Here is a 26,972-nt window from a genome sequence, read left to right on the forward strand (position 1 = left end):
GAGGGGGGATGGGGGGGAAGGAGTCTGCCAAAATTCAGTACCCATTCATGAGAAAAACAAAGCAAACTAAACAGAAGTAGACTATGTAAAAGGTATCCATCTAGGCATCTACATAAAACCAATAGCATTTTTTCTTATTTAATAAATATTTATTTAATACAAATACATTTAAAAAATTTAATTGGAGTAAAATTGCTTTACAATGTTGTGTTAGTTTCTGCTGTACAATGAAGTGAATCAGCTATATGTATACCTATATCCCCTCACTCTTGGGCCTCCCTCCCACCTCCCCCCATCCCACCCATCTAAGGTTGTCACAGAGCCGCCACACGGAGCTGAGCTCCCTCTGCTATACAGCAGGTTCCCGCTAGCTACCAATAGCATTCTTGACGGACTGCTCTTTTCTTCCTAAAATTGGGATGAGCATGCCTTAACAGAAGACCAGGATAAGGCTGAGGCGAGGAAAGCCCCTAGGGAGCAAAATGCAAGGATGCACTCACTCCCAGATGCCCACTTGCATCACCCTGACACTACCTCGTTGAATTCTGCTCCCTAGGTTGTCTTCCCAACCTCATCTTAGTAGGCCTGCTCTTACTACTTATACTCAACATGTATTAGAGGTCCTAACAGGGCAATAGAGAAGAAAATAAAAAGTTTTTAAAACCAGTGAGCTTAAGCAAGGTCTCATGATACAAGAAAAAAAATTTTTTTTAATTGTGTAAGTTAGCAATTGGAAAAAAAACAATCCCATTGATAGGTTTTTAGCGTCAAGAAACCTAAAATAGTTATGACATAATCAAAATCACACATTACACAAAATATTGCTGAGAAAAATTAAAGATGACAGATGGATTCAACTCAATGCTAATTAATCATAATGCCCATCAGGCTTTTAAAAAATAGAAATCAACAGGCTTACTTTAATATTTACACAGAAATACAAAGTACACGAAATAGTCAAAGCAATAAGTAGACCTACACTTACATGGTCAACCTAATTTATTAAAAGGCACCAAATTAATTAAATGGAAAAAGCACAAATGGTGCTGGATTAACTGATCATATGGATAAAAATGAACCTCGATCCCTACCTTGTATCACTTAGAAAAATTTGAGATGGATCATAGATGTAAAAGCCAAAAATTATAAAGCTTTTACAAGAAAACAACACCATCACAATGTGGAGGAAGGCAGATTTATCCACAGAAAAGATCCATTAAAAAAGTTGATAAATTAAGACTTGAAATTAAGAACTTCTACTCATCAAAACACTTAGAAAAATGAAGACAGACTAGAAGATATCTGCAAAATACTAGACCAAAAAATTGTATCCAAAATATATAAAAGTCCTGTATCTCATTAATAAAAAGCCAACCTAATTTTAAAATATACAAAACTTATTTTCATTCAAAGAATATAGTAAATGGCTAATTGACACAGAGCATGTTCATTAGAGAAATGTAGATTAATACAAGATACTATTACATACTCAGAAGCCACAATGCTTATATGCAAATGTTCATAGCAGCTTTATTCATATTTTCCCAAAATTGGAAACAAAATGTTCATTAACAGGAGAATAGCTAAACAAATTGTGGTACATTCATACAATGGAATACTACTCAGCAATAAAAAGAAATACATGGTTCAACCCCTCAAAACTTTATACTAATGAAAGCATTAAGTGATTCAATTTAGTTTCAGAGCTGGGGGGGGGGAGGGAAACCCTAGTCTATGGTGAAAAAATATGGATAGTAGTTAAACTACCAACTAAAGTAGGGGTAGTGGCTTTGTTGCTTAGGTAGGGGTATAAGGGAAACTTCCCTTGTCCTGATATGGCTGTGGGCTAAAAGTATCCATTTTCAAAATTGTAGTTAAGATTTGCGTATTTCAATTTTTTAATAAATCTTACCTAGTAAGAGGTGTGCATAGCGGACAGATGAATGTACCAAAGCAGAACTGAGGACTATCGAAGCTAGGGTGTGAAGGTTCAAGGTACAATTTTTTTAAATATACATCCAATTAAGATGTTTAATTACAAATCTCAACCTATTTTTATGGGCTCCTAGCTCACATATCCAACAGCATATTGGACATCTCTTGACACTGCCAATGGTTTTCTTCCAAACTTAGTCACATAACAGATCTCTCTGACCCTGCCTCAATTTCATCCTAGGTTTCTGGTTTCAACAACTAAGGAAAATGCTAGATTGCAAGAAGTAGTCTGAAGAGGGTTCAGTTTGGGGTAAGAATTGACACTTATCATCTTGTAAAGGACTAATAAAGTAGACCCTAAGGAGCAAACATAAGTGGGAAGAAACCAGAAAAGTAAAACAAACTGATGGTGATCAACAGTGGACATGCTTGCAGTGAACTCAGTTATAAAGTCTCTGAAAGTAGGAATGGGTGGATAGAATCCAAAGGACCAATACTTCTTCCATTATGACAAAAAGGGTAGATGAGAATGTCAAGTTTGAAGGTGGGTAGCCAGGAAATGGTGAGTTATCTGACTAGGACAATAAAAGCCTTTTATCTTTCATAGTGTGATATCACAGTTACCATATTTTTCAGATTATGTCCCTGAATCTGATTAACACCAAGTGTCTGCCAAACTCAGCTACCTGTTCATGTAAAAGAATTTGGTGCTGTAAGTATTGCACACATATGTAACAACCTGCTTTTCTATGATCAACCTTTTTAAACTCAGATGAGATATGTACCCGCATGGCACAATGATCAAAAGCTTATAACTCTGTTCTAGTTAATAGAAATAACCATGAGTTAAACTCTGCCCCCACCCCACCATCAAGAGCCTATTTCATAATAAATGTTAGATTATTCCACCTTCAAACTTTTCACTTTTCTAGCTCCAAACTCTAGCATTCTTATTCTTACTACTTACACCCTTTCTACTCTTTGATATCTTGGTATATAGCCCGGATGATTTCCTTTGAGCTTCAGGTATGAAGCCACTAACAAAAAAATGTTTAAATCTGTTCTCCCAGGAGCTTAGAGATCTTATCTTCATGACAACTCCCATAAATCTTAAAAAATGATCATTAAATACTGATTTACTCAATTAATTATAAAAACTTTAGATGTCTAGTATTTGGTCATGTATACTATTTAAAAAAATACATCAACAGAAAACTTTCTGAATGTCACTAGACAATGAATTAAGCAAACCTTTATTGAAGCTTAAATTGTGGTACAGAAATACATTTCAACTGATTTAAGTCCAACACCATGAAGAGAGAAATTATGGCACCAAAATTTTCCCTCCTCTATCATACACACTAGGATTAATTTAGATTACTATTCAATCTATAGTTTTTATTTTTCTAGGCTTTGTTCCATACAAATTTGTGCAGTTTCTCAACATTAAATAGAAATCTTAAATCTATTGGGCTGGGGCAGGGATCAGACCTCAAGCCAATAAGTGTTCATCAAATCTACTGGGACACTGTTCAAGAACAAAATCCACTTTGAGCATTGGTCCTCATAATAGCACCAAAACATTAGGTACTGTGCACTAATTACAGAATCGGACTGATCCATTGATTGAAAGCTTCTTCAATGAAGCTCTGAATCAACATGTTTAAAAGTCAAAAGTGTTCCAACCACTTGATTTCAAACCAAGTAGAATTTATGTTTAGAAACACTAAAAAAAAAGTGTTTCATTTATAAGTACGGAAGGGACAAAAACATCACTGCATCAATCCAGAATGAATCAAAAATTGTTTGAGGACAAGAAGAAATACAAAATTGAGTCAACTTTGCTCTTTTCTCAGCTGCTTAAATAAATGTCCGTATTAGCAAATACAGCTAAAAGATGCCAACTCTTTTAAGCCTGTATTTCTAGTCATTTCCAATTGACCATTTTGGAATTTTATATGTTATGTTTTATGGATAGCACTCTGCTTCACTGTGTAGTATGTCTGAATAACCTGAACAGTTCTCATTCATCACTTGATGTTACTCCATGGAGAAAGAAATACCAGTAAGAGGAAGCGTCAGAACACTATCACATGCATCACAAAGTCACAGAACTTTTTAAGTCACAAAGATGGCAAAGACATCGATTCTGCTTTGAACGAAAGTTTATGGCATATCATTAATAGAAATTAGTGGAAATGGCTATGAAAGTAAAAGTTGAGGTGAATCATCTGAGCTGACTCAACTTGTTGAATCCAACACAACCTTTATCTTAAATCTCCTTGCTAACAAATTTAGTGATAATTTTCCTATACTACTACTTAGCAAGTTAATAAAGACATGGTACCCATGAGAAGCTAATCTCATTTAATGGGGGGCACAGTATGGCATACAGTTCTGCCAATATTCCCTAGTATCAATCTACACCTTCTTCACTAATCAATACCAGCTTATTCCAAAAGAGCTCATGGTAACGAAAAATGCCAAACTCCCTTGACCTTAAAAGAAAATTAAGCCCAGGGTCCACCCCCAACCCCGTTCCCCCTCTGGGGTATAAGGTTAGTGTAAACCCACAGTGTAACAGTGTATTGCTTTATGGAGGGGGTGTGGTTGGGAGGGAGACACCATGGTGAGGAATGAATCAAAGTCACACAAGTATAGGAAGCAGTGAGATAGTAATACACAAAATGGATAACTGCAGTCATTTTCGTAGAGGACTCGACTCGTGGAAGAAGAACTTTGATTGGTGCTGCAAAAACATCTGTATGAAGTAGAAATTCGTTTCAATAACATTAGTAGAGAATATGTTCTAGAAAGTGGAGGTAACTGGATGCAAAATCCTGGTAGCAATTTAATAGAACAGTCCCAGATGGCTAGGCTGAGGCCAACACCTAATGAGGACGAAAGCCTTGTCTGTGGGGAATTTTGGATGATACCTGGAGAAATACTACACTGTGCATAAACCAAATTGAGTTGTTTTCACAAGTGTTGTAAAGTTTCATATAGTAAAAGGTTTTTTCTACATGCACTTCAATTTCACAGCAAGAGTGGCATAGGATACCTAAACACAGAAGAGAGCATTCATGCAAGATATCTAACTCCTTGATATAATAATGCATACAATTCAAAATGATTACACTATCATTACATCTAGGGCTTTCTGCAACTACAAGGTGGTGGTTATGGAAAGCATGGCCCTTGGTATCAATATCTAAAAAGCAGCCACCACCTTCTTCTATGTGTGTTCTCTTTTTGCGTTTCTTCTTCATTTTTCTTAATCAACTCTGCTGTTGTTGCTGCTTCTTAGCAAAACTGGTAAAAACAAAATTGTAATCATTGAACATAGCGCTCTGGCAATCAAGACGTTTAAAACCTTCAATCTTCTGGGGTGAAGAAAGCACTGTGCGACATTTAGAACTCTGGGGAAAAAAATTAAATTAACCATGAGTGCTTCCAACCTGCAGAAGTATTTTCGAACAAAGCAGTCATGCAATAAATATTTAAGACTATTATTTTAGTCAAACTGTGGCACTGAAATATTTTAGCTGACTTCTTAGGGGTGGGATGAAGTGGGGCACCTTATGTCCCCTGGCACCCCCCACCCCAAGGTCTATCAACAGGGAAAATAGGACAAGAGGAGCCCATGAACTGGGTTAGATATAAAAACAAGGACCAACAGAAGTCTAATGAAACACATAAAGCTTCTCATCTACCAAACACCTCAATTAGTAGTACCTCTGAATAGCTGAATGATTATGTGCCATCTCAGAATACATTTTATGACATGCTTCACTATCTTTATTTTCTGTAAGATTTTATTGTCGATAATAAAATACTTTACCTGATTTACAAACAGGGTGGTCACAAATTTTCCTGGCTTGAAGACTTCCACAACTTTCCTGATCAGGTCATCATAGGAGGTCTGACTTAAGTTTGTTTCAAAGCTAACATAAGAAAATTCTGGTTCTGGAGTGATGTGAATAGTCCAATAAGTTCCCTTTGAGAAATAGTTTTGTGTTAATAATGGAAAGGGCACACTTAAATATTTCAATTATTAAGCAAGATATTCTTACTTACATCCGATTTCATTCCATTCATTGAATACCCACAAGGATTGAACAGTGTGGCATCAATGACAGAACCTGGTATCAGGTCACGAATTCCACTCTCCTGGAAAAAAGCCCAAAAACTGAATTAAAAACAAATCTGAAAAATAAATGGAGAATGAGTTAAAATATTTAGTCACCAAGCAGAATACAGAATTATTATTGAAAATGCTTACACGAGTGACATCCTTTGCAGTAACACCATCTTTCATGTAGAACTGGTCCATAACTGCTGGGTCAAGCTCACTCATCAGAATTTCCAGGGTTTGATCTGGCTGATTGATTACCCGACTCTCTGGGAAATCCAAAGTATACAAGTACCTATGTAAAAGTACAAAATAGTTTCTAAAAATGACAACTCCAAGTTCAAAGTAAATCTTATGTAGAACAAAACTTCCATCAAATTGGGTCCAACATACCAACAATCAGAATTCATGCGTCCCATACAATATGCTGCTCCATCTGTTGAAGGAGAACATAAAATAAATTTAACAGATCCATTCAATAGCAAGTAGGCAGGATCCCCCTCACCTTTTAAGAAAAAACTTTACTGGCTGTCATTTAGAGATGCACTTCAGCTAGTGAGTCAGTCTAAATGGTGCTGAGAAAACTGGTTTACTCTCCCCTAAAACTCCATTAGGAAATGGAATTTGGTCACCCATTTATCTACTCTCTCAAGTAAGAAGTTATTTTATGTAATACGTCCTCCTGTCCATAGTGTTTCAAAGCCTCATTAAACACAGTAAATTAATAGTTGGTAGATATTTAAACTAAATTATACTCAGCACTCTTATTTATATAACTAGTACAATTTCATATTAGTAGATGAGGTAAGAACAGTAGGATAGAAATCTGATTTTCTTTTTAAATCATCCCTGTGGACAACTTTGTGCCATGTTACTAAAATCATCCAGGTTTTCAGCCTCCTTTAGGATATGAGGGTGTTAGATTAGATAAACTTTACTTCCCTGTCCTTGAAGCTCAAAAAGGAAGGTCTATAAATAAAAGCTTAGCAAATGGATGGAAAAAATCTTGCCAATTTACTTGAAGTGACACTATGCTCTCACTAAGTTGACCATTTTTAAGCTAGGACGATTCCTATATAGAATGCGCGACAGAGTTTCTTAACATGGACCAGTGCCTTAGCCTGGGTTTATGAGGTGACTGGGCATTTTTCTGGATGAAGGGATTACAGCCTTCATAACCACTAAGTTAGATATAAATGAGGGCAACTGGCTAGATGAAGATGAGCTCTCCCTCTGGCAGGTGATCAATTCCTTGATTTTCCCCCCATCATTTCAACAACACTTACACAACATACTCCAAAAATTGTAATCAGCTACACTGATATATTTATCTTAACTATATAATGTGCTGCATTTGACACATAGGCGCGCGCGCACACACACACACATTCTAGAGAGTATATCTTCTAACTTTAAGAAAGCAGGATTCAATTCTATTAAAACTTACTTGGGAAAATTGCATTCAGAAACTCTATTTCTTCCTGGAAATTCCGGTGTGGGTACCCTTGGTGAGAAGGCTTCATGAAATTCTTACGAGAATAAAAGAAGCTCTATAAAAAGACAGACAGATAACTTCATACACTGAATTCTATCACCTTTCCTAAACCAATCAACTATTTTCTACATATACATATCAAAATCAAAACTATATCCACAAATATTTTCCCCAATGACACCTAACATAGTGTTTTTCCTTTAATATGCTAAATAGATGTATAAGTACTTTGCTGGCCGACAAACAAAGGCAAAGGCCACTGTGTCAAAGAGCAAGGTTTCAGACCAATACCCATGGGTTAGTGTTATACAGAGCAACTTTGTTTTTCAGCTGTGAAGAGAGTCTAAATAGAACATTAACCATGTAGATAGTGTCACTGAATTTCTAGAAACTAAAAAATGCCCAACTACTAATGATGGGTCATAACAACTGTAGAGACAAGGTACAATATTTATTTCTAGAGCAGAAGTTTCTTTTTCTTTCTTTGTTTTTTTCTGTGCCATATCACGTGGCATGTGGGATCTTAGTTCCCCAACCAGGGAATTGAACCTGGAACCTTGACAGTGTGAGCACGGAGTCCTATCCACTTGATGGCCAGGGAATTCCCTAGAGCAGGAGTTTTCTTTCTTTCTTTTTAAATTAATTTATTTTGTTTTATTTAGTTTTTTGGCTGTGTTGGGTCTTCGTTGCTGTGCATGGGCTTTCTCTAGTTGTGGCAAGCAGGGGCTACTCTTCATTGCAGTGCGCAGGCTTCTCATTGCGGTGGCTTCTCTTGTTGCAGAGCATAGGCTCTAGAGCGCAGGCTCAGTAGTTGTGGCGCACGGGCTTAGGTGTTCCACGGCATGTGGGATCCTCCTGGACCAGAGGTCGAACCTGTGTCCCCTGCATTGGCAGGCGGATTCTTAACCACTGTGCCACCAGGGGAGCCCTAGAGCAGGAGTTTCTAATACGTTTTTTTTTTTTTTTAATTTAATTTTGGCTGCGTGCGGGCTTTCTCTAGTTGCAGCAAGTGGGGGCTACTCTTCATTGTGGTGCGCGGTCTTCTCATTGCGGTGGCTTTTCTTATTGCGGAGCACAGGCTCTAGGCACTCGGGCTTCAGTAGTTGCAGCACGTGGGCTCACTAGTTGTGGCTCACAGGCTCTAGAGTGCAGGCCCAGTAGTTGTGGCACATGGGCTTAGTTGCTCGTGGCATGTGGGATCCTCCTGGACCAGGGCTTGAACCTGTGTCCCCTGCATTGGCAGGTGGATTCTTAACCACTGTGCCACCAGAGTCCCTAATCTGAGCTTTATAACAGGCATGTAAGCAAAAATTTTGTGGCAGAACATGTGTATATTTAGTTTCAAAAGAGTCACTGATCCAAAAATTAAGAACATATTGCTAAATTTAGATTTTCTTAAAAGGGTCAATAATTAACAAAAACTGTTTTAGGTCCTAATGACAGCTATCCTTGCCATAGTTAATTATTAAAATTCAACATTTGCTTATCAGAACAATTATACCCTAAGTATAAATTCTGATAGCATTCAAGAATTAACTGACTATTGCTCTTTAACATAATCAATTCTTTATTATGAAGACTGGATGATTTTTCTTGCTTTTCTTTTTCTTAGTTTCTCTACCATTCATAGTAATAATATTAAGGAATTAACTACTGAAAGTGTCTGGTTTTCTTTTCTCCCATTTTATCCCAACCCATTCTCTGGTTCCTCCATATTTTTTGCTATTAATGAGCAACAGGCACTCTTTCTCCCCATGTTGTGAACGTCCTTACCCATTAAAACTGAACAAGTATACAAATTTATTTACCAGGCACATCACCAAACCCTAACATTTACGCCCCACCCCGCAAAAGGATAAATGATTTTTGATTACTTACTTGAATTGAGTCAAACCCACTGTAATCCCTAGCAAGTTTCAACAGGGGAACCAGTGCTTTCAGCAAGAGGGTGGTACCACATGTCTTCAAAATGAAACGTCTCTTGGAGACAAACATGCTACTCTCACTGCAGTTTAAAAAAAAGTCACAATATTATAACAATGTTTATGTACTACTGAGATGCTTAATCTATTATTGCACTGTCATTTACAGTGTAAATTTTTGGCTAATAATTTTAAATGTTAAGATCTCAAGGAGGCAAATAATGTACTATAGTATTCTTCCTCTTCTATTATATAAAAATCAGTGTAAGGTTATAGGACCCCACAGAAACAGAACTTAAATTAGGTATAAAGCATATTAGCTCATTACACAAACTCTCTTTTAGTAGTCAACTTTCCTCCTCACCTAACCTAACCTAACCTAGGACACTAAATTCATACTTTACCTCATTTTGAACTGCCCACTCTCATGTATTTCTGTAACCATCTCATTACTTTTCATTAGATAATAAGCTCTATGAGGAAAGGAATGTTTGTTTTTACTCACCATTATATCCCTAGGGCCTGGCACATAATAATCATTTGATAAACATCTGTACATGCTAAGCACAAGCTTCATAAAAAGCAGGCACCATGTTCAATACAATAGCCCCAAGGCCCGTTACAATATTATTATAAGAATTCAATATAGTATCTTTATACCTATAAAAAGGTTGCATGGCTTTCTTCTCTTACATACAGCAATCCTATTTGTATGATGAAGCTAATTTTCACTTTGCCTGAAGTTGAGAGAGAGAGGCATATACTAAAAAGGAAGACCTGTATCAGGGACTGTGGGCAAAGGAACAGTGCCATTCTACCCTCCCCTCCTTCACAGACATTTCCTGCTAACCTCAAGGAGGTAGTAAAGATGGCAACCATCTTGAAGAGCTATTAGGTAGGACTTCAAAAACCTACTGCCTAGGGACATCAGAAGTAAACATTTTATTTTACATCATATTTTAAAAAATAAGATGAAAACAATTATAGAACTAAGATCCAGAAAAATGATTTGCTATTCCATGTAAAGTATGATTCAGACTGAAATTGGTTAGCCAACACTTGTTTTACAGGACTTACCTGAGTACATAAGCTTCCTGCTTGTCAGTTTTTGTCACACTTATGATTGAACATTGCACATCCTTCAAAAGTATGTCCCACTCGGATCTATTATTTAACCAAAAAGAGGATGATTAATTCATAACAGTACACTCATAAAAATTACAAAGGTCTCAAAGGTTTCCAATGATTTAAGACCACATTTTATATTTGTTGTCACATTCTTGTTCCAGCTTCTCTTATGAATACCAACATTTAGTTTTGTTTCAAAATAATTTATATTGGGGCTTCCCTGGTGGCGCAGTGGTTGAGAGTCCGCCTGCCGATGCAGGGGACACGGGTTCGTGCCCCGGTCAGGGAAGATCCCACATACCGCGGAGCAGCTGGGCCCGTGAGCCGTGGCCGCTGAGCCTGAGCATCTGAAGCCTGTGCTCCGCAACGGGAGGGGCCCCAACAGTGAGGGGCCCGCGTACAAAAAAAAAAAAAAAAAAAAAGACATATCCACCAAATAAGATGGATATATTTTGCTATAGCATGTAAAAAACAAAAAAGCAAACCAAAACCCAGGAAATTATACTACGTATTTGCAATTTATTAAGAAAAAGACAAATGGGGGGGTGTGGACAAATGGACAAAATAATGTAAATAGGCCATGTACAGAGGAAATACCAAAGGCCAATAAACCAAGGGATAACATTACCTTTCACTAAGTGATTAAAGAAATACAAGTTAAAATGAGATACTTTTTCCCCTATCAAATTCTGATTTTTTTTGGGGGGAGATGCACCACACAGCATGTGGGATCTTAGTTCTCCGACCAGGGATCAAACCTGCGCCTCCTGCATTGGTAGTGCAGATTCTTAACCACTGGACTGCCAGGGAAGTCCCTCAAATTCTGATTTTTAACCTTACTATATGAATTACAATTTAAAAGCATCATTTCCTTCACCAATTAGATTGGCAAAGAGATTTAAGTTTGACAGCAAAAGTAAGCTGGTACTCTTACACAGTTTTGATACTATTTTCTGCTATCAAATTGGCAGCTAATCACAATGCCCAGTGCTGTTTAAAGGTCTAGAAGCATTGTCAAAAAAAACCAAAAAATGCCTTTGGCTGACAATTCAATAGTACAAGCATACCCATAAGATCTTGGGAATACTGTTACACTCTAATGGGATGACAAAATGCCCATTTCAACAAAGCTGAAATGCAGTAAGGCAGTAGACAGCAAAAAGGAAGTCATGGGCTAGTCTTAATCTGCCCAATTGAGACCTAAGGTAGTGCTTCCTCTTCAGTGTGCCCACTATAAACAGAAAGTTAACATAAAATATTCCCACAGGACAGCTTAAAATAACCAGATTAAAGGCTAGAAATATGTTTTAAGCCTCTTAATATTTGGCAACCCATTCTTGTATACCCAAGAAAATGGCACATTAAAGTTTTCTTTTCCAGTTAAGACCTTGTGAGAGAAATCCTCAACAGCACAGCCAGCACAGAAATAGGTATGCTTATTCTTTTGTATTAAAGGCAAACATAATACCAATCAATCCTGCTAGAATTTTGTGCCTGTTTCATCATTTTTCTAAAAGAATGTTATTGGGGGCTTCCCTGGTGGCGCAGTGGTTGAGAGTCCACCTGCCGATGCAGGGGACACGGGTTCATGCCCCGATCCGGGAAGATCCCACATGCCGCGGAGCGGCTGGGCCCGTGAGCCATGGCCGCTGAGCCTGCGCGTCTGGAGCCTGTGCTCCGCAACGGGAGAGGCCACAGCAGTGAGAGGCCCGCGTACCGGGGCGGGGGGGGGGGAAATGAATGTTATTGGCCCAATGGGCTATTGGATGACCAGCCACAAGGCAGTAGTAATTCCTCCCACTGGTAGATTAAATTGAACATTACTCAGACCCATCTGAAAACTTAAATGATTTAGCCTTGCTAATGATTAATTATAAAGCCTATTTGCCCATAACTTTATCAAGCAACTTTTTTTTTTTTACAAAGCAACTTTTAAAAAGAGCTAACAATTACTCTTTTTAAGAGGTGCTACTGATTGTTTATATAAAGAAGAAAATACGTATTAGACTTGGCCATGTTTTTGCAGTTTGTTTCAAATTTTAAAAACGGTTCAATTTGTTTAGGGAAGGAAAAACAGTTGCAATTAAGACCCAGTTCTGAGTTAACACAAATTTATAGATTGTCTTAGGTACTGAAGTAGTAGCTTTCAGTTTCATATTTCTAAGATTCAAAGGTCACTAAATGTGCAAACAACATTCCAGAACCCACAGTATTTCAATTCCACAAAGAATATGCCTTCATGCAAAAAGAAATAACCAGAAGAACTAAAGGAAAACATGAGGCTCTTATTGAAGCTATTGCTTTTCTGCTTTGTGACATTTCTTACAATTACCCCTGGGCTTGGTTTAATAAAACCTACCTCACATGACTGATAATAAATTACATAATGCATACAAAATTTACCTACTAGAATTCAAATACTGAATATGAAGGTAAATAATAAAAATACCCACTATAAACATTAGAAGCATTTAAGTAAAATTCTGGAGCACAGGGATCTCTTTAGAGATCTAATTCAGATCTTCCAATAATGCTACTGGCTAATGTCATTACATACTGACTTCCCACTAGAATTAAGCACTCCTGCAAATATTCTCTTCTATCCACGGGACACAACATAAATAGTGAATAGAACTGAAAAGCGGTGATTAAAGTTAACTACCCTCCCCCAGTTTTATTCAGATATAGTTGACATACAGCACTGTGTACGTTTCAGGTGCCCATCATCATAGTGATTTCACTTATGTATACTGCAAAATGACTACTGCAATAAGTTTAGTTAGCTTTCATCACCTCACATAAATACAATTAAAAAAAGGCATTAAAAGAAAAAAATTTTTTTCGGTGTGATGAGAACTCAGGGTTTATTCTCTTAACATTTTCCTCACATATCATACAGCAGTGTTAACTATAGGATGTTAAGACTTTTAAACGTGTTCTGTGGCTGAGCTAGATATAGTATAACAAGAACTTTTCCTCGCTTGTATAGGTTTTTTTCCTGGACTTGCTTTTCATTTGCTTTTCAAAGCTGTCTTGCTTTTTCATTTGCTTCTGTTTTCTACACACTTATCCAAATTTATCCTCAGATGTTCCCCCAAATGTCTCCTCTTTCAACGTTTCTTTTAAGTGGTTCTTGGCCAAGAATAGGGTGCTAAGACTTAGCTAGTCAGAAGTTCTATGCTTGTTTAGTGGACCTCTCTCTATCTAGGCTGTTTCACTTGGGAACTCCGTGTTTTTTTGCTGTTGTTCTTTCCTGGGTAGGTCAGATTACCCAAATATTCGGTTGTCTTGCCTGGAGCATATTAAGATTTCTGGTAGGTAAAAGAGCTGATAAAGGGCTACGGATCTCACACTCAGTATAAACTTTTTATTCTGTTTTCCGTGTAGTGACTCTACCCCTCAACTGTACCTGCTTCCCTTACTTCAGAAAGATCCTGTTTTACTCTCTCCAAAGAGTAAACTATTATCTAATCTTCAGATCTCCTGGGATCCCCCCTTCTCATCTGACACATTATATGATAAAGACACAACGAGGGACTTCCCTGGTGGCGCAGTGGTTAAGAATCTGCCTGCCAATGCAGGGGACACGGGTTTGAGCCCTGGTCTGGTAAGATCCCACATGCCGCAGAGCAACTAAGCCTGTGCGCCACAACTACTGAAGCCCTCGTGCCTAGAGCCTGTGCTCTGCAACAAGAGAAGCCACCGCAATGAGAAGCCCGCACACTGCAATGAAGAGTAGCCCCGCACGTTGCAATTAGAGAAAGCCCGCGGGCAGCAACAAAGACCCAAGTAGCCACCCACACACAAAAGACAATGAGAAGAATAATTAAAGCAAATAAAGTGTACATCGACAGACATATAGATAACTAGTTCACCCAAATCAAGCCACCTGAGAGTGAACTAGATCCTTATAATTATGCTGAGACAACAGGTGCAAACTTTGACTGTTCTGGATACTGCTGAATGGATTTCACTCTACCTAGAACCTCTGTCCCCACCTCCCTTCCTCCAGCTCAAGCCACCCCACTACCCCCACCAGATCAAGTCTGCCATTAAAATGTTTTAAAACTCAGAAGGCTTACCTAAGTGCTTTAGTTGTGTGGCTATTTTGGTATTCATGTTAATCCCACCAGAATCATTCCACGTAGTTAGGGATTGAATGTGTAATTTACTGTTTCCATCCTCAGTGCCTAGCCCAGTTCACAGCAGGTCCTAAAATATTTGTTGCATCTGGCAATAATTTTGATTAGATCTTACAAACTTACTAAAAAATCAAAGAGCCTTAAATTTAAAAAATTTAAACTGCTACATGATCCCATTCAGTTTTTTAAATTTGTCACCATAATAATTCAGGTATTTAGAGGGTGAGTTCTTAAAAAGAAAAAAATAAAAGATTCATTTAACAGAATTATTCTGTTAATGAGCTACACATATATCTTCCACTTGAAATGCTATCTTAACCTGCATAAATGAAGCTTAGTCATTTCACTGTCTAATATCTTAGCTGTTATAGAACCCATTCATTATAATGAACCTAGACATGGACTATTTTCTCTGCATCACACTCCTCTTTCTGTGAATCTGACACAAAATGTTAAAACTTTTGGTTTGTCCCACCAGGATCTGTTCATTTTCAGTCTCAATATTTTCTCTGTTGTTCACACTGGGCAATTCCTACTGATCTGTTTTCAAGTTCACTCACTCTCTGTCATCTCCATCCTACTAAATAAAGCCCATTCAGTAAACTTTTTATTCCAGTAGTTATTTTTTAGTTCCATCTTCTATTTCTCTGCTAAGACTTCTAAGTGTTCTCCTTACTTCTTGTAGAATGGTTATGATAGATGCTTTTAAATTTTGATCTGCATCACCTAGAGGCTGGAGTCTATTGATTGTCTTCCTTTGAAAGAATTTCCTGGTCATTTATTTGTATGTCGAGTAATTTATGATCGCATCCTGGACATCACACTATACGATTTTACATCTCCTTTAAATCCTATGGAGCATGCTGATTTTAAAGAACTGTGTTAGGGGACTTCCCTGGTGATGCAGTGGTTAAGAATCCGCCTGCCAATGCAGGGGACATAGGTTTGATCCCTGGTCCGGGAAGATCCCACATGCCATGGAGCAACTAAGCCTATGAACCACAACTACTGAGCCTGCGCTCTAGAGCCCGCGAGCCACAACCACTTAAGCCCGTGCGCCTAGTCCATGCTCTGTAACAAGAGAAGCCACCAATGAGAAGCCCGTGCACCACATAGAGGACCCAACGCAGCCAAAAAAAAAAAAAAAAAAAAATTGTGCTAGCAGACAGTTGAAATGGTTAAGTTCAGTCTTGTTCTTATCCAACTTCTATGGGTTATGTTACGATTTCAGAGTTATGAAAGCCATTGCTATGGAATTCTGAGCTGCCCTGCATATGTGCCACCCAGTGGCCAATCTGTCAGTTTTCAAAGCCTTTGATACACTGTTTAGGGTCAGATCCACATATGATCAGCTAAGGAGTGTTCATATAAATCATTAAGGGATCACCTTCTTCACCTCTTTCTCTCCATAATCTCCACAACAACTTCTGGCTCAAGGCGGCGGGGGGGGGGGGTTTGGGGGGCGGACTGGGGTGGTAGTGAAGATGGCCTGCTTCTTGGTCCTCTGGCTAGAAAGCCAATTTAGTTTCCCCACTCTGCAGCAGTCTGCTACAGGACTGCCTGAGCTGTGGCAGGAGAGAACAGAAAAAAAGCAAAGCAATACGAAAATAAAAAAGGGATTTTCCCCACTCTCTCTAACCCAAAGGGGCCCCCCTTCCCTTCCTTCTTTGCATTCCAGAAAAAGACCTCTCTCAGAGCTCAGTTTGTGTGCAGTTCCAGGTTTCTGGCAGCTTTTGAGACCACCCCAGGAGATACCAGAGAAAAAAAGAAACAAACTCCCGACTATTTCAGTGATATTTTGAGTTTTGGCTTCCTTCTCCAATTCACCTAACATTTACTTTTCAGAGTTCTCAGATAGCTGCTCCATGCATTCTGTCCAGGTTTTTTAGTTGCATTTAGTGAGAATAGAGTGTGCTTATTCCATCTTGATGGAACAAGAATGCTCTTGCACTCATTCATCACTGTTAATTCTACAACCAAACTCTTCCTCACCTAATAGAAACCTTCAAGTAGGATTTTTCAAAGTCACAGTATGAAAGGAATTGCTTTAAAACACCCTAAGCCAAACACAGTTGAACAGTCTATCAACCAAGTGATTATAAAAACACAATCTTAGGAGCACTGTTGGCTCAAAAAAATAATAAATCAAAGGGCAGGAAAGATGCAACAGAGATACAGAATTGAAGAAGTTAATACAATGCCATACATGAACACAAAGAAGAAGGAGAAAACCAAACAGCTGAGAATTTCAGCAAATTATTAATATCACATTTCTGAGGGGAAAATAAGCCTCCTTTTGTAAATAAAGCTTTTTTTGGATCCTAGCCACACCCAGATCATGATAAATATCCCAAATAGTATGCTCTTTACAAATGACAGTACATGGATTGAATGATCTTAGTCACTATGCCAGAAAAGTAAAACATTAATGGCATGCCATATTTTATAAGTTTTCTTAAAGAGTCTGTGGTCTAATAAAAATAGAACAAACTGGGGTGTTAACACAGTAAGAGAGGCAATTAAAATGACAAAGAGACTTCTATGTCATCTGATTCAATAACACTTGTAATGGCTAACTGAGTACTTTTTTTTTTTTTGGCCACACCACATGGCTTGTGGGATCTTAGTTCCCCGACCAGGGATTGAACTGGGCAACCGCAGTGAAAGCTTCTAGTCCCAACCACTGGACCGCTAGGGAATTCCCTGGCTACACTCTTTAATGTAAAAATTTAAGAAGTAAACACCTCAGGTCAAATGACCTTTAACAAAAGTACAAGACTAATTGGGCAAAGAGTCTCTTGAGCAAATGGTGTTGAGAAAACTGGATCTGCACACAAAAGAATGAAATTAGATACTTACCTTACACCATATAATTCAAAATGGACTTAAACACCTACATTAACAGACTTCCCTGGTGGTCCAGTGGCTAAGACTCCTCGCTCCCAATGCAGGGGGTTCGATCCCAGGTCAGGGAACTAGATCCCACATGCCACAACTAAGAGTTCGCATGCTGCTGCAACTAAAGATCCAACATACCGCAATGAAGATCCCCCGTGCCGCAACTAAGACCCAGTGCAGCCAAATAAATAAATATTATATATATATATATATAAATGTTAAACACCTAAATTAAGACACAAAACACCTATAAGAAAACATAGGGAAAAACTTTAGGACATTGGATTTGGCAAAGCTTTCTTGGATGTTACACAAAAAGCACAGGCAACAAAAGCAAAAATAGGCATATGGATCTACATAAAACTTAACTTTTATGTATCATAGGAAAACATTCAATAGAGTGAAAAAGCAGAATTGGAAAAATATCATATATCTTATAAGAAATTAATATCCAGAATAAACAAAGAACTCCAACAACAAAAACAACCCAATTTAAAAGTAGGCAAAGACTTAAATAGACAATTCTCCAAGATATACAAATGGCCCACAAGCATGTAAAAAGATGCTCAACACCACCATTCATAAGAGAAACGCCAATCACATTCTTGATACCACCTCACACCCATTAGGATGTCTGCTATTTAAAAGGAAAAATGAAAGAACAAGTGTTGGCAAGAATGTGGAGAAATTTTAACACTTATGCACTGTTGGTGAAAATGTAAAATGGTGCAGCCATTATGGAAAACAGTATGGACATTCCTCAAAAATTTAAAAATAGAATTTACCACATGATCCAGCAATTCTACTTCTGGGTATATACACAAATAATACAAAACAGGATCTGGAAGAAATATTTGCACATCCATGTTCACTGTTACTCACAATTGTCAAGAGGAGGCGGCAACCCAAATGTCCATCAAGGGATTAATGGATAAAGACAATGTGGTATAATACATAAAATGGATTATGTGGTCTTAAAGGAAATCCTATCACATGCTTCAACGTGGATGAATCTAAGAATTTTATGCTAAGTGAAATACACCAGTCACAAAAGGATGAATACTGTAGGTTTCCACTTAAATGAGGTAATCAATACATTCATATGAAGTATCTAAAGTAGTCAAAATCATAAAGAAAGGTGATTGCTAAGGGCTGGGGGAAGAGGGGAGGGGAAATTAGTGTTTAATGGGTAGTTTGTTTTGCAAAATGAAAAGTTCTACAGATCTGCACAACAATGTAAACACACACACTGAATACTGCTTAATTGTACACTTTGTTAGACTTTTTAAAACATCAATTAAAAGAAGTAAATGATGGAGGGAACAAAATGCTGCAAGCAGGTGGAAGAAACCCTTTAGAGCAGAGTTTCATTTCACTCTTATCACTTAGATTCTACCCATAGATACTGTAGGTCAGATACTCTGCAGATGGTGCCTCGAAACCTACATTTACTTAAAAGGGCTCCATGTGATTAGATTCCTCTAATGGTTTTCTTCCTTTAAGCAAAAATCACTGGTTTCAGGACTATCAAGTAATTTACCCAAAAAGCCACCCAACTGAACTATTTGAAGCTTCCCTGAACTGTGACCTTAGCTATTAGCTTGACCTATCTGTTTCAGAGACTCTCCTTATCCCATTACATTCAGGCCTCAACACCATACCCAAAGTAGTAGTACTAGTAATAGCAGTCTGAGTCAAACCTATCCTAGAACATGAGATTATTCTTTAGCAACGTCTAGACTGACCAGAATTTAATTCAGATTATCCAGAGAAATAAGCTTTTATCTTTTGTTCAAAGAAATCAACCCAGAATGCACTGTTAATTATAATCAGAGTACTAAATTCTCCATCTCAAACTTTACCTAAAAATTAAATGAGTATAATTACTGCTACTTTCATTTGATTATTACTTTCAATGTGTACCTCTCAAAGAAAGGTGGTTTAACTTTTTTTTTTTGCGGTACGCGGGTCTCTCACTGCTGTGGCCTCTCCCGTTGCGGAGCACAGGCTCCAGACGCGCAGGCTCAGCGACCATGGCTCACGGGCCCAGCCGCTCTGCGGCACGTGGGATCCTCCCGGACCCGGGCACGAACCCGTGTCCCCTGCATCGGCAGGCGGACTCTCAACCACTGCGCCACCAGGGAAGCCCAGAAAGGTGGTTTAAAGAGAACAGTTCAAACTTTTCTGAAACTGCTGTGAGGAGTGTAATGAGAAGCTTAACTCAATAAGAAGCTTTTCACTCCTAAACATTTAGGCTAAAAGGTTTCTTGGCAATGGGTTGTAAATTCCTTAAATGTGAATTATTGATATTGCAATATGGTGCAGTCATTTAGTCAAGTAAGGCATGAGTTCTGGGAAAGTTAATGCTGAGGTGTAATTTACTATTTTTGCAACTGCCCCCAGTCCTTTACTGAAGATTTTATTTTAGCTTACAAATTTGAGTGAAGGAAAGAAAGAAGAGCAGAACATGCCACTAGTCCTAAATGTCTTTTCCAATATTAAAATTATAGATGGTAGTTTTCATCTAACCTTCCCACAATTAGTAACACGTCTAACACCTCTAACCTTCCCACAATTAGTAAAATATTCTCTTCACCTCCATCCACTACAATTTCCCATGTGAACCTACCTCATTACTAAGAATATATATAGCTCAGGTCTGAGATGAATTCTAAAGCAAAAAGGAAAGCCAATTTTAGAGTCCTGAAAGATCAGATTAAACTATCTTTCCTCACCAAAATTTCTTATCTTCTAACATACGTCCTCCCCATAGCTGCCATTTCTTATAAAAAGGCTTTTGTTTGGTCCAGGATTTTAGTCCGGCAATTCTAAGACATTATGGAAATAGACATAAATGGTCTATTTCTATTCAACATCATTTGAAATCTGAAAAATTCAGTAGAGAAAACTGCAGGTTAAACCTAATATACTACTCCCTCTTTTTATATTTCAACTTTAATTACTGTGTGAAATAAGTCAGTTTTAGAACACATCATCTGTTCCTTATTCATTTGGATGTCTGGACTACTGCTTTTCTCCAACGTATTGTTAACCAGTATTATTTAACCCAAGCCATACCAGAAAAGATTTTCTTTCTTAAAAAAATAAAACAAAATCTATATAATGTGCCCCTTTTGACTCCCTTGAGAAATTAGTAAAAAAAAAAAAAAGATTCTCAGTATTATGTCATTTGTTCAGATTACACTGAAGGTAAATGCTGCAATTCTACTAAATGGCCTACAGGAGAGTGGGAAATGTTTAACAGAAAGTGGGTTCCAGGGAATTAACTCCCCGGCAGTCCAGTGGTTAGGACTACACTCTCTCACTGCCAATGGCACTGGGTTCCATCCCTGGTTGGGGAACTAAGAACCCACAAGCTGCGCAGTGCTGCCACCCACCCCCCCACAAAAAAAGAAAGAGTGGGTTCCAGCTTGACTTGGAGTTAAAGCTTGGAAAGATGGGCCAACTTTGCTTCATGTGCTTTCTATTCCCTCATACCATATTAAAAAATCAATTCCAGATGGATTGCAGATCTAAATATGAAAAGTAAAGCAAAGTTTAGAGGGAAAAAATAACATCTTCGTTACCTCAGGATGAGCAAAGATATCTTAAATAGGATACAAAACCACTAACCATTAAAGGTGAAAACACTGATAAATGGGACTACATTAAAATTATGAACTTTTGTTTCTAAAGCTATCATTAATAAAACGAAAAAGGAAACCAGAGTGTATAAAATATCTGTAATACACATACTGGACGGATAATTCATCCATAATATATAAAGAACTCCTGCAAACTGAAAAATCATCCCAAAAGAAAAACAGGCTGACTTGAACAAGCATTTCAAAAAAGATAGCCAAATGGTGAATAAAGATATGAAAGGATGCTCAACTCCATTAGTCTGAAGGGAAATACGTAGACCACTATATACCCACAATAATAACTAAAATTAAAAAAACAATACAAGTGTTGGATGAAGATATGGAGCAACCAGCACCCTTATGCTGACTATATGCACACCCTATGACTTAGCAATTCCATTCCTAGGTATGTGTATATTTAACAGGAAAGCATACATATTGCTTACTAAAAGACACACTAGTGTTCATAGCCATAATTTGTATTAGCAAACTGGAAATCACTCAAATACCCATGTTAACAATAGATTTGATAAACTGTGGCATATGGACACAAAATACAACATTGAGAATGAACTAAAAAACCTCAAACATAATGCTGACCAAAGGAGGCATAAAGCATACTAAATGACTCCATGTTATATATAAAATGGGGAAAACTAATCTATGGTGTGTTAGAAATCAGGATAGTGGTTCCCTTAGGTGGAGAGGGGAATAGGTTATAATTGGAAGGAGGTACGGGGGATTTCTGGCTAGTTACATTCTTCAGATTTGAGCGCTGGTTACATGAATGTGATCAATTTGTGAAAATCAGAGATGTACTTATGAGTATTTATTTATTTAGGCTGTGCCGGGTCTCAGTTGCGGCACTTGGCATCTTCATGCGGGGTCTTTTCGCTGCAGTTCCCCAACCAGGGACTGAACTTGGGCCCTCTGCATTGGGAGCATGGACTCTTACCCACTGGACCACCAGAGAAGCCCATGATTCTCTTAACTTTTGTGTTATGCTTCAACAAAAAGCTCAAAAAACCCAAAATATCTGTATTCAGAAGATATGCTGTTTTACTATTAGTCAGATTTTTCAAATCATATTGTTTTATTTTGGCAGATTACCACTTTCTCCAGCTCTGCTGGAATATTTCCTTCAAAATGGCCCTACGGTTTTTTTTCTCTTGGTTGATGTCTGTGGAATAATTTTCATGTCACAAATTCTTCAAACCCCACACTGCTTCTAACTAAGTATTTTTTTGGATCCTTATACCTGATAGCAGAATCTTTTCTAGAAAACTATTTCAGCAGCTTTTCAAATTCTCCAAATTCATATTCACCGTTGTTACTGTACAAAGAATTTGGGGACATATAGTACTCTAAACTTCAAATTCATTTGAATCTTTTCATTTACATTAAATCTACAAGATTCTTGACATACATGTATACCTGGAAACTATCACAAAACACTGACCACATGCATCACCCCTAAAAGGTCCCTCATGCCTCTCCGTAATCCACCCTTCCCCCTTAACTCCATCCTCAGGCAACCACTGATCTGCCTGTCAGATTCTTAGAATTTTCTGGTTTTATAGACATGAAATCTTACAGCATAGTACTTCTTGTGAGGCTTATTATTTTTTCTCCAGCACAATTATTTGTTGCATGTATCAATAACAGTTCATCTCTTTTTTTTATTACTGAGTAGTATTCTATCGTATGAATAATCATAATTTGTTTATCTATTTGCTTGTTAATAGAGACCTGTTTCCAGTTTGGGGGCTATTGGAAAATAAAGCTGTTATGAATACATTCATGTAAAAGTCTTTGTATGGACACATTTCCGGTTCACTTGGACAGATACATGAGTGGACTAGACTGGTTGGATCATATGACAGATGTATTAACTTATTAAGAAACTGCCAAACCATTTTCCAAAGTGGATATACTGTTTTCCATTCCCATCTGCAGTGCATGAAAATTCTGATTCCTTCACAGCTTGTCAGGGGTCTGATATCAAAATTATACAAACCATAAAAGGAACTGTGATGTGTATTCCCTTTCTGTTAACTATTAGAATGTATGAAGAAGATTGGAATTATTTCTTCCTTGAATGTTAGAACACTCCAGTATAACCATCTGGGCCTAGATTTATATTCATGGGATGATTACTGATTAATTCAATTCATGCAATGGTAATAGGACTATTAAGATTTTCTGTTTCTTCTTGCATCAGTGTGGAAAAGTATTTTTCTAGGAATTTCCCCATAATATCCTTGTTATCTTTTAATGGATAGTGATGCCCTCTTAGGACCTCTTAACCCTTTCCATAACCTTAAGTTTTATGTTTTATAAACAGTGTAGTTAAGTTGTTAACTTTATTCCAGTCTGTTAGTTAATGTCTTTTGACTATGACTTTTGTCTATTTGCATTTTGGCAGTATTACTGAGGTTGGAGATGTGAGGTTAAGGACAAGGAAGGATTTTCTGGCTTCCAAACTTTTATATCATTAAAAAAAGAACAAAGCTACTAAAGACTGATTATTCTGTGGAAGAATTAAGGTTTAACTGCATTAAGCAATCCAAAACTCACCATATCTCCTCTACTTGAATAAAAATACATGAACTTGGTAGAGCACCCTTTAATGTTAAGTATCTGATATACTTTCTCCTCCAGCCTGGTTTGCTTAAAGAAAGGAAAAGAAAAAAAGATTCTGTCCTTAAGGGCAAAGAATCAAATATAAAGATGTTAACACTTATGGTTACAATTTGTCAGTCAGTTTTTAAGTACTATATATGTATTAACCCACTTAATCCTCACAATTACCCTATGAGGTAGGTACCATTATTTTCTCCATTTTAGAGACATGGAAATATCCAACAGCTAGCCATTAGATGATATTTGAATTCAAATCTAGACATGCCATAGGTCATCCACGAACCATCTCATTATGCATTACTCTTCTGGATGACTGATAACTCCTCTGTGGTCTCTGGGGCCTGCACCCCACCTCCTCGGAGACCAGAAGCCAGTGATTTTCTCTGGCCAGGCCATTGGTTTTAGGTGATGTATCAAGCATGTATTGTTTTTCAGGTACTTTTTTTTAAACTTCTGAATAAATAACCTAACCAGTTGATCTCTGCCTGAGAGGTCACTGAAAAATGTTCCTCGAAGGTTACCAACGGACATCTCTGTTAAATCCAATAGATGTTTCAACAGCTGAAATGTGCTAAACTCTCACAACAGTGACGTAACAAATTTTAAGTGTCTACAAAACGTATGGCACTAAATCACGAATTCAACAAAACTGAACATCCTGTCCTTGAAGGTATAACTTTTGCCATCATTTTAAGATCCACACTGAAGCAGTAAAACAATTTCAGCTGATTAAAGTACAAAAGCGGTTCTCAAACATTTAAAGAAAGCAAGTTGCCCATTTATAAGCCTTTCTCCTCCTTGATTCAGGGAACTCTTAACCAAAAAAGCCCAAGCTTAAATTCTGGCATTTTTGCCCAAGAACTCGGGGAGGAAACACTCCCTTCCCTTTATTAAGAACGCGTGCTTACAAATAAAGCTTCAACCCATTTAAAGAGCCAGAGCAGAAAATTTTGTTATTCATTTTATAAGACTGTTCTTACTCATTAGTTCTTCCTGACAACATTTTCTAGATAATCCCATCACAATCGTTTTACCAAAGGCGCATTAACAACACCAGGGAGCTTCCCCATCTGTGAAATGGAGGAAATACTAAGCTTCCCCATATTTTGTAAGTAACTGCTTCCTATAAACATAAAGTGCTTAGAGTAAAGGGATATATTAAGACATTTTTAAGTGTCGCACAAAGCTTGAAAAATGAAACCGGTCACACTTTAGCTAACGCGATGCTCTTCTACAGGAGATTCCTTCAACATAGATCGCCTTAAAGTCCCGGCAGCACGTGTCCGCCTGGATTCCCTTCTCCAGTTGCTTTTTGTCAGAGAAGGCGGCGAGCGCAGCCAACATTCCTGAAACGCCCATTGGCCCACACCCCGGGGCCAGGCTCCCGGTCGGGCCAACGAGCTCATTGGTCGTCGCCTCTCAATGAAGCGGCCGCGCCGGCTCCGCCGCCGCCGCACGGCCACTCTAGCTAGCTGCACTTGTGCGCGGAGAAGCCTAGAAAGCCAAGGGGTGCTTAGCGAGCCCAGCCGGGGGGAGCCGGCCCAGCCACCCCAGGGGTCGCCTGCGCCCTCGTCTGCGATTGGATCAAGGCCACTACGAGACCTCTCCTTTTCTGCGCGATCGCCCAGCTCTCTCGCGTGACTGCCCGGGGTGGGAGGCTGGGGCCCCAGATTCCTTTGCTGGATTAGGCATTAAAGGTATTATGTCCGAGCTCGGACGGGCCTCTAGCCCGTGAATATAAGCAAGCGTCACTCTAACCCGCACCTCGCCCGGACCCCGCCGACTCGGTAACAGGTTACACAACCCAAGGTCAAGAGAGTCGGGAGCGAGCCTCGGTGGGCTCCCTGGGCCGCCCCGAAAAGGCTTTGGTGCAGAGCACGTTAGGGCGGCTGTGGGGCCCAGCCACTGCGACACAGCTGCTCCCGCCCAATCCCCGCCGCCCGGGCGCCACATGCTGCCAGCGCCGACCGCGGGCGGGAGGCCTGCTCGTCAGCCCCTCGGCCCGGCCCCGGGTGGGCCCCCTCCTCCCGCAGCACGCGGAGAGAACGAGTCGGACTCCTGTCCCGCTCCCTCCCTCCTCCATTCCCGAGGCAGACACGCCCGAATTAGCGCCTGACTAAGCCCGCCGAGCCACACCTGCTGGGAGGGAGCCCGCGCGGCCCCCACCCCCGGGCACCTCACCCAGGGCCCCGAACCGCCAACTCCCGTGGAGGAGGAGGTAAGTTTGGGAGGCGAGGGCCGCCAAACCACCCCGAGCGTCGCCGCCCGCTGCACCGCACGCCGCGCGGGGGACGTTACCTGAGCACGCGGCGGCGCCGGCCTTCTCCCCTCCCCCCGGGCAGCGCCCGGCCCTGCAACGGTGGCGGGAGAAGCCGGCTCGGGTCGCGCGTGGACCTGGCCTCTCCCGATAGCGCCGGGGCCGCCCTCCACAGCCGCCCAAACGACCCCCGCCCGCGAACCTGCCCTCACCTGAAGGCTGCGGGAAGCCAGCCCCCGCCCCCCAGCCTGGGGCTGGTGCCTCCCAGGCGGCGACAGCCCCCAGACCCGACTGTGGGCGAGAGCCCCGAGCACCCACCTTGGGATGGTGCGAAGATCCCCAGATCCTTGGTTTGCGTCGGGTTGCTGCCTGGAGAACCAAACCTCCAGCAGCTTCTCGGTCCCTTCGAAAAAATGTGCAGCTTCCATCACCGTGAGACTAGCGAACAACCAACAACCACAGAAAATCAACTAAATTAAATTTCTTCTCCCGCCGCTGCCGCCGCCGCTGCGGATTGTTCCAGCTGTGTTACTAAAGTTCAGGTTCCTTTTTTGCTATAATTTTATATTAACTTTTTTAAAAAAAGGGTTAATAAAATTTTCCCGGCTTTTTTTTTGTGTGTGTGTGAGCGAAAGTTGAACGTGAGTCTGTTGGAAATAGAGGCAGATACAGCTCAGTCTCTTGTAGTCCGCTGTTTCCCCGTTAGAGAGAGTAGAGCGAGCGCTAGCTAATGTCGCCGGCCATACTGTGGGAGCGAGGCCGCTGCGTGAGCACCG

At 39.4% G+C, this 26,972-nt stretch overlaps 1 protein-coding gene across 1 annotated transcript; it reads right to left on the reverse strand.

Moving 5' to 3' along the window:
- Positions 1 to 690: 690 nt before the first annotated feature.
- AMD1 (adenosylmethionine decarboxylase 1) lies at positions 691 to 26,972 on the reverse strand. Its single transcript, XM_067702342.1, has 9 exons — positions 26,515 to 26,972; positions 10,562 to 10,648; positions 9,441 to 9,567; positions 7,515 to 7,617; positions 6,461 to 6,503; positions 6,218 to 6,362; positions 6,013 to 6,105; positions 5,777 to 5,932; positions 691 to 5,354 (listed from the first exon to the last, which is right to left on the reverse strand). The coding sequence occupies exons 1-9, from the start codon at positions 26,622 to 26,624 to the stop codon at positions 5,214 to 5,216; spliced, it is 1,005 nt and encodes a 334-aa protein (XP_067558443.1). The 5' UTR covers positions 26,625 to 26,972; the 3' UTR covers positions 691 to 5,213.

The sequence above is a fragment of the Pseudorca crassidens genome, chromosome 13 (assembly GCF_039906515.1).
Source record: "Pseudorca crassidens isolate mPseCra1 chromosome 13, mPseCra1.hap1, whole genome shotgun sequence".
NCBI classification, from domain to species: Eukaryota; Metazoa; Chordata; class Mammalia; order Artiodactyla; family Delphinidae; genus Pseudorca; species Pseudorca crassidens.